General features: G+C 40.2%; 1 protein-coding gene across 2 annotated transcripts in view; it reads right to left on the minus strand.

Annotated features, from left to right (window-relative positions):
• The window catches only part of UNC5B (unc-5 netrin receptor B), a 223865-nt gene that overhangs the window by 61964 nt on the left and 147674 nt on the right, over positions 1–14227 (minus strand). For both annotated transcript variants that reach the window (XM_087932313.1, XM_026713557.2), the window contains exon 2: positions 2848–3069. In XM_087932313.1, coding sequence (XP_087788439.1) covers positions 2848–3069 — 222 coding nt within the window. The remainder of the gene's footprint in view (positions 1–2847; positions 3070–14227) is intronic.

Below are 14227 nucleotides of genomic sequence, written 5' to 3' on the forward strand. Positions count from 1 at the left end.
GAGGTTTCCAGTGTAGGTCCAAGAAGGCAAGAGTCACTGAAATTTAAGGGAAATAGGTTCACGGTTATTTAATACATTATTTACTTTGGTGCACAAGCTCTAGTTAGTGCCATTACAGAAAGTTGCTTGAATCTAGCCTTAAAATCCTTAATAGCATTATAGACCAAAAACTAGCTTTCGGATCAGATTCTTGAGTCTCTTTCCTCTTATCTCTTGCCCATAAACAATTGACCAAGCATCCCTCTTGTTTCCTCCTATGCTCTTAGCAAATGTCTCTTATCTATGAAAGAATTTTATCTTCCTCACTCTAAGATTTTTTTTGTTCTAAACAGCCTCCTGTTAAGTACTTTGTTGAAAAGTTTTCCTGAGGTACTTGTGTATTATGATGTTTGGTGCAATTAGTATGAAGAGTTATTTGGACAATATAATATTGAAATCTCAAATCTGTGCCATTGTTTTGCATTATGATACAAATTAAGTAATATCTCCAAAAATGCATGGATGAAAATTTGTCTACTATTAGGATTATACTGTACATTTCTCCACTTTGCCAATGTAGGCTCAGGAGTTTAAGACTGGATTTAAAAACATGGGTATTAAAAATGTTACTTCAGGATAAACCATATTTAGAAATGCATCCTCTGACATAAAATACATTCAAAAATTGCTATTTTTGTGAGGAATGATGCTCAAGATGAGAAAGTTAATACCCTTCTTACTTAACATCTTTGACACCCTCCTCTGCTGCTGTGAGCCAGTTTGGTGTAACAGTTAAAGGCACCAGACTGGAAACTCAGAGACCAGTGAGGTCTAATCCCGCCTTAGGCACAAAGCCAGCTGGTGATTTGGGGACAGTCTCTCTCTCTCTCTCTCTCTCTCTCTCTCTCTCTCTCTCTTTCTCTCTCTCTCTCTCTGAACTAGGAAGAAGACAATGGCAAACCACTTTAAAAACTGCAGGGGGAAGTTGCCAGGAGTCAAAATTGACTTGAGAACACACTTTGTTCTTTGTTGCTGCAGTGCTCCTGAACATAAAACAGCTGACTGGAACACTGGCAGCAATCTGACCCCATGCTTGCAGCTAGTCTCCTTGTTTTAACAAACCAGCACACAGCCCATGAAGGCACCCACCCACCCAATCAGAGACACCCTTATTGTCTACACTCAGGACAGATTGCCTCCCTGCCTCTACCCTTGTTTGAATGCCATTGACTTCTCACTAGAATAGTCTCTTCCTAATTCTTGCCTTTCAGATGCATCTGACTAAATGTAAAAACCACTTTTCAGTTGAGCTCAGCACCTGGGGACTGCATCTTTGCAACTTGGCAGGTTTCAGAAAGTGATTTGCGCTGTGACTTCTCAGTCTTGGCAATAGTGCTGGAGTTTTCAGGTACTCACCCAAGTATTAGCTAGAGTTACACCTACTTAGCTTCCAGGGTCAGCCTTGTTTGCTTAGATACTACTGTATATTGTAACAGCAAGATAGAGGAAGCTGTATTAAAGGAATACTAAACCAAGAATTGTATTTGGTCCTATGGGTTCTACTTCTCGCTTATATTAATATAGCCACCATCCCAATTTGCACTCTTGTTATCTATTCTTCATTTGGGATTAGTTCTTTCAAGTAACAAAAGTAGATTTAACATACAAGTAGTCCTCATTTAATGACTGCCCCATACAGCAACAGCTCAATTATAGCAGTGATGAAAAATTAACTCTGCTATTTTCCTTGCATATGTAACCTTCAGTCATCTGTAAAGCAAAGGAAAGCTGAAGTAAGATTGTAAACACAGTTGTGGTATCACTTAGCAACCACTTCACTTAACAAACGAGTTATGAGTCTCTTCTAAAGGAGATTAGAATTGAATGAATGAATGAATGAATTCTTTATTGGCCAAGTGTGATTAGACACACAAGGAATTTGTCTTGGTGCAAATGCTGTTAGTGTACATAAAAAGAAAAGATACATTCGTCAAGAATCATAAGGTACCACACTTAATATAGTCATGGGATTAAAAATAGGCAATCAAATCATACTAAGAAACAGTCAATATAAATCATAAAGATACAAGCAACAAAGTTACAGTCATACAGTTACAAGAGGGAGGGGGTGGGTGAAAGAAGTGATGAGAAGACTGATAGTAATGCAGACTTAGTAAATAGAGATTATTCTGATCTCTCTCTCTCTCACTCTCTCTCTTGTCTATCAATCTTGTCACAATTGTGTAAGTCTATCATAATAGAAACCGGGTTTGGGTGAGGTTTTTTTCCATGTTTGTGATTTTATAATTATTATTTTTTTTAAAAGGAGAGAGAACAAGGAGAACTGGATCAGAAATAGACTGATCTGTTTCATCTCAATGTATAGCTGCTGTACCAGATTGTAATGTGCACTTTCTACTTTTGAAGGGATGTTTCAGGTATCCTTTTGTCTTTCAAAAGAAGATTTGCAAAATACAGAGGTTTCTGTTAAGGGTCCTAGGATGCATGTTCAGGTAGTCTAAAGAATGAATTGAGAATCGCCTATAGAATATACCCAGTTTCCCAACCGAGAAATTGCACAGGGGTTCACCTGTTTTGCAGAACAGCCTGCTCATCATTGTTCCTCTCTTTGAAGAACTTCTCATTCACTTTCATGGGAGCTAAGTCTGAAACATCAGCCCTCCATCACAAGGTTCTTAACTTCCACCAGTCTCATAGGACAAGAGGCAGATATCTTTAGACTCTTGGTCAACTTTAATTCTCTACTGCCAAAGAACGCAAGTCCACGAATCTTAACAAGGGAGCGGGAGGTAGGTAGAGGGAAAAAAAAGAATATAAGAAATGGACCAATTCTCCAAGGTTTCTCACCAGTGACTTCATCCAAACTCTCTGTTGTGAGATGATCATTCTGATTCACCCATTCTCCGTTGCACTTGAAGTAGATCTGGTTGGCTGGGTTAGCTCTGCAGGTCAGCTCTACCGGTTTGTTCTTCACTATGTAGGCATCTTGTGGCTCCAAGAGGAAATTGGGGAGGGACTCTGCAAGTGCTGATGGGAAGGAATCCGGCAGTACGTCTCCATACTCAATCCCTGTCAGAAGAGAGGAAAAAGGCAAATTATTCCAGTTGCTTCTCATAGTAATCTAACTTCATATTCAGCTGTTGCTTCACCATTTTAAAGCGGCGTTTCTCAAACTCTGGCAAGTTCAAGCTCAGTGGACTTCAACTCCCAGAATGCCAACCTGAGGTCCACCAGGGAAATTGGAAATGGGCCCCCATCAGTCAACAGGAATGTTGACTGACCACCAGTTAAGAGCTGAGGACTTGGCAGCTCGAGGAAACGACAGCCAATAGCCAGCCATCAATATACCAATCAACCAATAGGAAGCCACATCCAACCACATAAATAGGCTCCAGGACAACTCCGAAAGCTCAGAAGACTAAACCGATGAACAACCCTGATTGGATCCTGCAGTAAAAAAGATTTTCGGACTCTTGCCATCTCCAGTTTAAAATTTAATGTGGTTTATGCCTTTTTATACCTAGTTCAAAAGTGGTGGTAAACTTAGACCAGGAAGCAAAAGTGAAGGAGAAAGAAGAATTGTTCTCACAATTTATTATTATTATTTTTGCTATCAGCAGATAAGCCATTCTTTTATTAGACTGAAATCATTTTGGTTGGTCACTTTTCTTTTTTTTTCTGCTTTAGACATCAAAACGTAAGTTATGAGTAAAGGCATATAATCCTTAATAGTTCTTCAAATGGAAAAAGTGCTATAGCCAAACTTTATAAATGTATAAACTTTATAAAGCAAAATTCTTGCTCAGAAATAAATCCGGTAGATCTTAGTAAATCATAGTTACTCAAAGACAGGACTTGATAACATCAAAAGATTTACAAATGGCTTCAGATGTTTGCTCCGGGTGTTTTTTCCACTCCCCCTCTATCAACAGCATGGGAAAACCACTCTACTGATAGTATATCAAGTGCTCTGAATATTCTAAAGCACTCTGCAGATGTTAAACATCACTCTGATTCCCAAGAGTGGGTAGACTTTCTGTGCTACAGCTAGGAGATAACAGTGCCATGATAAAGTGAAGTCAGATGGTCAGGTCTTGGGAGACACAGACTATCCAGGACAGGGGTCGCCAACCTTGTCAACTTTAAGCCTGGAGGACTTCAACTCCCAGAATTCCCCAGAAAGCAAAGCTGATCTAGGATAAGAGGCCTTATTCCCAGCACTGAGTCCTGAAGAGAAAAATACATTCAGGCTCTTAGGGAAAACAGGATCTCCTTATTTCATACATTCTGATCTCAAGAGGAAGGCAGCATTTATAATCCAATAGGCAAATAATCCAGGAGAGATTTCTCCTAGGGTTCGGTCATTAAAGATGCTGACCTTGTCAGCTGGATTCGAGACCTAAGTGCCACACGATGGAGTGAGTTCCCTTTCTTCCCCCAGCTCCTGCCTCCCCCTAGCAAGGATATGTGAGTAGATAAATAGGTACCACTTCAATGGGAAGGTAACAGCGTTCTAGTGTGCTTTGGCCAGGGGTAGGCTGCTGGGGGTTTACCGGGGTTCGGGAGAACCCCTAGATAAGATTCTGCACATTTTGGAGAGCCCCAAATCCAACTCCTGGCTGGCCACTTTGGGACCACTTTGGTGGGAAGGTAACAGTGTTCTGTGCACCTTTGGCATTTAGTCATGCTGGCCACATGACCATGGAGACGTCTTCAGACAGTGCTGGTTCTTCAGCTTTGTAACGAAGATGAGCACCACCCTTTCAAGCCAGAAACAACTAGCACATGGGTGCAAGGGGAACCTTTACCTCTAATCTAATAAAAAGAAGGACTAGGGGTGACTTAATAGCAGTGTTTCAATATTTGAGAGGCTGCCACAAAAAAGAGGGGGATAGCCTATTTTTCAAAGCACCAAAAGGCAAGATAAGAAACAATGGATGGAAAATAAGGAAAGAAACGACCTAAAACTAAGGAGAAATTTCCTAACAGAACAATTAATTAGTAGAATGCCTTGTGGATGCTCCAACACTTTTAAGAAGAGACTGGACAAGCATTTATCTGAAATGGTATAGAGTTTCTTGATCAGGTAGGGGGTTGGACTCAAAAACCTCCAAAGTTCTTTCCAATTTTCTTATTCTATGTTCTACATTTTTTTTTCCTGCCAAATCAGATTCTAGGCGGTGTGGTAGGCAGAAGACAAAATTAGCAAACATTGAAAATTGGTCTTTTAAGGATTGTTTGAAGCACTATTGGGCAACTTATTATCATACTGATTTTTAAAAAAGCATTGAACGATAAGTGTGGTCAACATTTAAGGAGTTGGGAGGTCGACATATATTATACTAATACAAATGTCGATCTGGAGTTGAAGTTTGAGTTCAAGTTGGTCTTGCTTCCTAAAAATGGTTCGAAAGTATTGAATTGGTCGCCTGGAGATTGCAAGAATGTGAAACACAAATCTTGCTTCCCTCCCAAAACTGAATAAACCGCTTTCCTTGGCCATATAAAAAATTACAGTTGTTGAGGAGATCCACAAAAGAAGAAGGTTAAGTCATGAAGATTTGTTGAAAGACATAATAGCCTTTATAATGGACTTTTTTTAAAAAAAAAAATAAATAAATTAGGAATCAAGAGGTCACCATGATGTAAAGCAGGGGTTTCCAACCTTGGTAAGTTTAAGTCTGGCGGACTTCAACTCTCAAGCTGACTCGGGAATTCTGGGAGTTGAAGTTCACCAGGCTTCAACTTGCTAAGGTTGGAGACCCCTGATGTAAAAGCTTAATGCACTTTTCCTGCAAGGACTTTGCAAAAAAACTTTGCAGGTCTAGTAAGGCAGGCTTAAAGGTAGCAATAGAACCGTATGAAACCATTAGAAAAACTGGCCGCAAATCAGGATAGTTTTTTCTTGGAGTCTTTAGGAAGCGCACGATGGAGCAGACCCAAAGCAGCCTAAGATGCCTCCTGAGCAAAACTCTCTCTCTCTCTCTCTCTCCCTCTCTCTCTCAGAAATGTATACACACTACCATTTAAAATCCATTTAGGAAAATTGACTTTCCATTTCCATTTTAACACAGCACTAGGGAAAGCAGTAGGACATTTGTCATAATCCATTAACTGCTCTTTTGGAAACAGCAAATTAAACTCCAGACTAATCTCTGTGCGTGTGTTTGCGTGCACGCACACATATGCGCTCCTTACTTTCTCTGCTCTCTGTGGCTGCCAGGTGTGTCCCCCCCCGCCCCCCTTAATTTCATTTTCAGCTCTATAATTTTCTCTGAACAGTACCAATTATACAAGAGGGCCCCCCCACTCCCCAGTAATTGAGGCACACAATGCCCTCCTGGTGTGCCCTTGTGAAGTTGCTGCACAACAGCAGCCCAGAGTCGGTAAGAACGGAAACGGTAAGAGCAAAAAGCCTAAATCCAGACAAGATGAGTGGGGTGATGAATTATGATGAATGGGCTTTTCTGGAACTAAATTGAAAATGCTTGCCCAAGATCATTAGGAAGAATAAAATGACCCCAGAGCTAATAGAGATAAAGTGGTCATTACTGATTATTCTTCGAAATGGGCTGTAGTTTGAACAGAAGCAAAATCATTATCAACATTTCATCATCATCATCAACATACCATCATCACCATCACATCAGTAGTTCAGTAGATTCCCCCCCACCAAACAAGGTCTTTTGTTTTAGTTTAAAAATTACAGTATCTTATTGTGTTTTCCAGTTGATTTTTATGAACACAGATGTCTCCAGAAGTTGCCACATCAGTGACCCTTGCCTTGCTCCCCGTAATAGTAATGGTGGTATATTATCCTCTAAGTGCCTATGAGTTCGAATTCTGAAACAAAACCAAATGTATTATCCCTGCATGTGATCCCAGCAGCTTTTGCATACGCTGAAGTAAAGCCGACGTTTCTATTTAAAAGTGGACAATCTTTGCAACTCTATCAATAGATTTAGTATTTCCAGAGACTTTATTACAATTCCAGTACATTGATCTACAGTTTCATTCTTGATTTTCTATTAAATGCTGGGTGCAGTGCCAAAAGGATTCACTTATCTCCAGACTTAATGCTATGAATTTTGGAAAAGATTACTCTAATTGGAAGAACACATAGTTTATAGAAACTCCTCCTTGAATCCAAGGTCTCCGGCTTGGATCAAAATAAATGAAATAAACATCTGTGATATTAATTTGGCCAAACAGAATAAGAATACCGAAGTCAAACACAGAGAGACTAAATCCTTCCTTTTAATTTTTTGTTCACTTACTACCTTCCTCTGGGTCAAAGGTTGGCGACTATGATAACATTACGACCTGTTGACTTCAACTTTCAGAATTCCTAAGCCAGCAAAACTGGCACAGCTGGCTCATGAATTCTGTAAGTTGAAGTACACAGGACATAAAGTTGCAATAGTTGTCCATCCCTGCTCTGGGTGATGTTCTCCTCCAGCTATATATTTAGGAGTATGGCCTGTGAGGGGCATGGTGGCCTAGCAGTTAAGATGCTGGGCTGGTCAACTGGGAGGTTGGCAGTTCAAATTTGTTTTCTTTTTGTGTTGTACAGATCACCTTCAGAAAGTGAGGGGAGCCGAATGTCAACTCATAAAATTTTTCTATGGTCTTTTTAGAGTTGCCAACAGAAAGGGAAGGGGGAAAGGGGTTTGAAAGAGCAGTTTGGCAGTTTGGAAAGCAAAAGTGCATTCCATACATAGTTTTTCAAAGATAGTAACTAGGTGACTGAAGTTTCTGCCATGCAAAATTCTAACCAGAGAGAATGATTGATGACTCTTGGTTACGGATGTGTCCCATTGGAGAATATATGAATTATGATATACCCAGGGGGTGGGGGAAAACCAGGGTCAAGGGTAACAATGAATTATGTATCTCAGAGTCGGCTACACCCAGGCAGTGCCAGACATGTTAACTCCCAATAAATCATTTTGAAGCTTTGGAAGTTTGGCTCGAGACTCACGATTTAATTGAGGTAACTGCCGGAATCCTGTCACCAAGTACCATGCGATATTTCTGTCAATCTAGCAGTATGAAAAGCATGCAAATGCAAGTAGATAAATAGGCACCATTGCAGTAGGAAGGCAATAGGATTCTGTGCACCTTGGCAAATAGTCATGCTGGTTACATGACCACAGAAGCATTTTCAGACATGCTGGTTCTCTCAGCTAGGAAAAAGAGATGAGGACCAACCAGTAAAGTTGGATGAGACTGGACAGGGGAAACCATGATCTTTTTATAACATGTGAACCAACCTCAGGGAAAACTGTGTTTCAATTATCCTGCACACAATTTGGGGAAAGGTATATGATTTTCTCCCTGACAGGGGTTGACACTGCTGCAATCATATTGACAGAACAGCTATTATCTGGCATTCTAAGTTCATCCCGTGAAATGGAACCCATTACACTCCACATAGGGGAAGAGTTGGTGGAAATACTGTACTCTCAAGGTAAGTACTGAGCAGTAGGGAGGCCAGCTTCAACTCAACCCCAAAAGCTGGTATTACATTACCCCCTTCTCTATCTACCATCTCCCTGACAGCAAGGCAGAAACACAGATAAGGCACATAAATATTGATTGCTCTCTCCACTGCCTCTCATTCATCTGCCTGTGGAAAAAAGGCATTTATGTTCCATGCTTGAGCTGCAGACTGTTTTTATGACTTTGTTTTACAGCTTTAATGCCAGGATCATTTATAAAGCAGGTTTGTATATAAAGAATGTAAACATTAGAAATCCATTAGTCTCTTAAAGTGTGTCTGGCAAAGTTCTCCCCTTACCCCCCACCTCCAAGTCACTTCCCTCCCACCTCCCATTTGGTAATCTTTATGTCCTCTCTCCGCCAGGGCCCGGAGGAATTTCAAAAGATTACAAGTACTTAAAGATATATTATCCTTGGCCACGGATGTTATACTGGCCTGAAGCTACCAATTACGTTTTTCATTGCTGTTTGCTTGACTTTATTTTGCTGAAGTGTTTGTGTGTTTGCAAACCAAACTTCTGATTTGAAACCCAAGGACTTGGAGATCACTGCACAATACTTTGCAATTGGGAAGTGTGTGCTTCATTGCTATGGAAGGAAACCTCTGGAGTAGAGTACCATCCATATTTCAGCTCATAGCAACTCCAGAGGTCACTTAAGCTACTGCTTAAAGATCTTTTAAAACTAAGAATAACAGTTGCAAGGGCCCTTGGAGGCCTTCTAGTCCAACCCCTGCTCAAGCAGGAGACCCTATACCATTTCAGGCAAATGGCTGTCCAATCTCTTCTTAAAAACCTCCAGTGATGCAACACCCATCACTTCTAGAGGCAAGCTGTCCCACTGTTTAAGACAGGGCTCTCCAAAGTTGGCAACTTTAAGACTTGTGGACCTCAACTCCCAGAATTCTCTAGCCAGCTATGCCAACTTTGTTGCCAACTTAAAGTTGCCAACTTTGGAGACCTCTGGTTTAAGATCTTTCTTCTTTCTGAGCATCACATTCCACATAATGTACACCCTTCATTTCAGAACAGTCTCATTCAATCAACATTTCTAATAGCCAGATTGATCCTGGAGAACAAAATTCATAAACAATGAGCTTGGAACTTCAAGAAGACCATGGCAATTATTATTGTAGGCAGCAGCCCCTTATCTTATTTCCACCATCCCATAACATAAGGCTTGTTAACCTCATCTTTATTCAATCCATGTTGTGCCTTCATTTTATCACACCTTTCTCTGAGTTGAGGTTAGCCAATAAAACTGAACAGGGAAGGTTGAGAAAATGTTCAACAGCTCGATGGCATGTCCTTAGCTATTACGGAAAGCTAGTGATGCCTTTAGCTAAATCTGCCTAAACCTCTAGTTCTCTACTAGTATGAAGTCTTTGCTCATAGTCAACACTCTCTGAGAAGAAATTCTGAATCATCAGAATGTTGAAGAAATGACAAAGACTGGATGTTGCACATTTGAAGGACAAAAATTCAAATCTGCCACATTTGAAGTGACAGATGTATTAATATTGACTGGGCACTGAAATGTTTCCTCCCATATTATAAAGCAAAATGAGGTCACAGGAATGAAAGAAACACAAGGCAAAAAGGGGTGTTCTTTTTCTTTGTGCTGTCTAATGTTTCAAAAGCAAAAAGCTGCTGAGTGCCTTTGCTTGTTCTTCATTGTGTTTCTTTGTTTTTGAAATGCGATCTACCAATTTTGTCTTCTCCTGCTGGGACACCAGCATGAAACCCATTAACTCATACAGCCATGGGGGCCACAAGGTGCGTTTTTTCTTCAACACTTTGATCTCCAAGCCCCAACTTGCTTTCAAAAGTAAGAACTTACTCTGTGTTGACAGTACATGGCAGAAAGACAAATCTCACACATGCTTCCACAATGTGTGACCGTAAAAAAGTTAGCATGAATAGTCAGTCCATTTACTTATTGGGCTTTATGACAGGGGATCTACTTTTGAACAACTTAATAAGCACATTCTTCTGAGGGTATGTCAGAAATTCATCTTTAATCTAAAGAAAATTGAAGCACCCTTCCTGCTTCTCTGCTGGTTATAATTGGGGCTATCTGGTCATGTGAAGTTGAGTGGGTTTTACAGAGAAAAAAAAACCACCAGTTGAGAGGGCTCATTTAGAGAAAATTGCACCCTTGTGATTTTTTACCCAAATTACTTTTCCTTCTTGGTGTTCAGAATCCATCTTTATCCTTTCTGCTCATCCCAAAATTCACTTAGTGGCTTCAGAAAATAACAGGCACTTAACCTGACCCTCAGGGCATCTAAGATTTTTTTTCCGGGGCTTAGAAAACTTTTGGAGACGACTTATATATTTGTGAGCTTGTGTTTTAGAACCCTGTATCTCTAGCTGGCCAAGCTAGGAATTTGAAAATTCAAAAAAGTTTGAATTTAAATTCAGGAAAGTTATCCAGAGATTCAGAAAAATGCAGGACGCATGTAGCTTTAATTGGAACCGCTTGCCAGGTGGATGAATAGGTTCCCTAAGTAGAAATCTATGTCCAGAATTAGATTAGTGAGCAAGCCACAATTCAAAACTCAGTTTTGTTTTTGTCTAAGAGTCCAAGGAAAGAAAGGGTCCATCAATGTATACATCTAAACAATTTTGCTGTAGTAATATGTGTTACATGAACAAAATGCAATTCCATCCCAAAGATCCCCACTTCATTTCTGTGACTTAATTTCTATGCTGGATAGAGGGGGAAGTGGAGGTGAGGGAGGGAGAGAAGAGAGGAGGTCAGTAAAAACTTCTAAAAATAACCTCAAATCTCGCCTACTAGGAATCTAATACCCTATAATTCCACAATGATGGGGTGTGAAGCTCTCTTCCTCGGGGTGCACCCTGGATAGTGTGACAGCGTGAACTAAACAAAACAGCGACTTGTGGCAGCCAGACTACTCTGTACTCTTTCCTGGCTTTCAAAATACATGGCAACAAAAACAAAAAGACAGTCATTTTCAGGCCCAAATGACAAAAGAGATTGGGAATATTATTTGAATTTGCCAAATCAATGTCAAAAGGAAAGCCAAAGGGGTCACCAAATCCCCAGTCGTAGGAAGACATATAAATAATCCCACAAAAATCCCAGGCTGAGCAATGGACAATCCTGAACAGGATTTGCACCTCACATGGCGTCTGCCGGGACACCCTGTATAAATGGGGCATAGTATCTTCCCCTCAGTGTGATTGTGGGGTCCCATGTCAAATGGTGGATCACACTGTGACCAGATGTAAGTTGAGGACATATACCGGTCCAGTATCTGTTTTTTTTTAAAAAAAATATAAGCGATGCTATGCTTCAATGGTTAGATTGGTTGAACATAGATCTTGTTAACATTTATATTTTATTGGGTTGTAGTAATCTAGATGAGATGTTAATATATATTGCTAGTCCATGTATGATATCCCATAAACTAAATCAATCAATTAATCAATCAATCAGCCAGTCAATCAATCAATTCATAATGATCAAAAAAGAAAAGAGCCTCCTGCCAACAGAGGCAATATGTGAAAATGCAGTCTAGTCACATTTTAGAAAGATAATATTACTTTTTAAGGAATAATCTGTAACTTTGGTGAGATGGTTCATAAAAATGATGGCCACGATCTTAAATCGGACAAAAGCAGCTGCAGAAGTCTTCATGTTTTTCACTTTTTGAATTTCAATGTACACTATGGAACAATGGGCCTACTTTAAAAACCCTTCAATAAAACAGATAAGATTGTAGACGAACAATACAGTTGACAATGGAGAGATGAAGAGGAACTGCCAGAGCAAAACAACTTATGTAAGTTGTAGAAAGAAGCAAATAACAATGATGAGATGATGAGGAGGAGGAGGAGGATGATGGCAGAGAGTGCAGAATATAAAAAAGTTAAGTTAAATGTAGATTAAAATAAACAAATCAAAATAAAATAATAAAAATAATACAAAAAACAAAAAACAAACAAAAGCAGGCTAGATGGACCACTGTGATTGTTTTTTTCCCTGCGTCAGTTTTTTTTTTAAGTTCCTATAACACTGGGATAATAGCTGCAAGGGTCTCTATGAGTTCCATAAAGCAGACTTTTAATGCAAGGTATGGAAACAGTCTTTCATATCCTTCATTCCTAACTCCCTGGTTCATTACAGCCAGACCGCCCACCCACTGCATGGGAAATCTCTCCTATTCTTCACTCGGCTGATGTTCTCAGTGGGGGGAAAATCCATTTATTATTTTGTAAGGAAGGGAGGGGTGGAATATCCTCCCTTTCCCACTTTCACACATGCTGCATTGTGGGGGCCAAAGAACGGACAATCTTGGCCTCTGTTCATTAAAAACCTTCTTTAAAACCTCTTACATCAAAACAAAAATGAGACTACCTCGCTGTCAAATAAAAGTTGATGAGTTTGGGAAAAGCAGTTGACCTGCTGAACTTACCCAACCACACCCAAGGAACGCTTAATGGTTCTCATCTCACCATGTTATTTTTCCCTTGACTCGGTAGAAAACAGACCTTGTCCAATCCTTTTATACAGGCCAAAAATAGAAAGAGGAATTAGGGGTATCAGATCTCGACTGCAAAACTCTGGAAGGCTACTATGTGAACTTGCTAGATCGGTGTTCCTCAACTTTGGCAACTTGAGGATGTCTGGACTTCAACTCCCATAATTCCTCAGCTACAGTATCATGGCTGACTGTGGAATTCTGGGAGTTGATATCCAGAGATTTTCAAGTTTTCAAGATTGAGAAACACTTGAAAGAGATACAGAAAATGTTCCCTTGGCTACCATCTTACCATCTACCATGTTTTTCCAAAGCACCTGAAGACCAGACAAGGAATAATGGATGGAAACTGATCAAGGAGAGATTCAAGCCTAGAAATAAGGAAAAATTTTCTGACAGTGAGAGTAATCAACCAATGGAACAGAAGTTGCCTTCAGAAGTTGTGGGAGCTTCATCACTGGAAGCTTTCAAGAAGAGACTGGACTTCCATCTGTCAGAAATGGTGTAAGGTCTCCTGCTTGGGAGGTGGGGTTGGACTAGATGACCTACAAGGTCCCTTCCAACTCTGATAATCTGTGGATATCTAGTGGTTATGTGGATTACTGCCAACCAGCTCTAATAACTCGAGAAGTACAGGTAGTCCTTTTTTAACAGCCTTGTTTAATGACTTTTTGCAATTTTGATGGTGCTGAAAAAATAACTTTATGATCAATTCTCACCTTCACACTTTCACTGATTTGTAAAGCAAACAAAACTTAAAGTTCACAAACACAGTCTCACCGTTTCACTTAGTGACTGCTTCACTTACTCAGCAAGTTGTCAGCCCCAAGTGTGGTCCCTAAACAAGGACCACCTGTAACACAAAAGGGCCTAAGACAAGCAACGGGCAAGAAGTTTGTGAAACATTCAAGTAGGAGCAGTAAGCCCAGAAACACATCTAGGGCACATTTGCACAGGAAATTCTGGCTTGTCATATGACCTGTATTGGCATCTATTTTTTATGACCTCCTTGAGATAAACCACAGCAGGCATGTAGTCCCCTTCCCAGTTCAGCACAGTACATAACTGAGCAATGAATCTTGAGTTGGAAAGACTTGGTTTAAAGCAAGGATTGTTGTGGTCCGCATGGCTGGTGGAGTGGGCAGCAGAGTGAAGAGGTTGGGAAGGAACCTGGGCCACTCCTGGAGACTGAGGAAGGCTTGGATGAGGGCTCTG

Source organism: Pseudonaja textilis, chromosome 4, assembly GCF_049901715.1.
Source record: "Pseudonaja textilis isolate UNSWEBS1 chromosome 4, rPseTex1.2, whole genome shotgun sequence".
Lineage (NCBI taxonomy): Eukaryota > Metazoa > Chordata > Lepidosauria > Squamata > Elapidae > Pseudonaja > Pseudonaja textilis.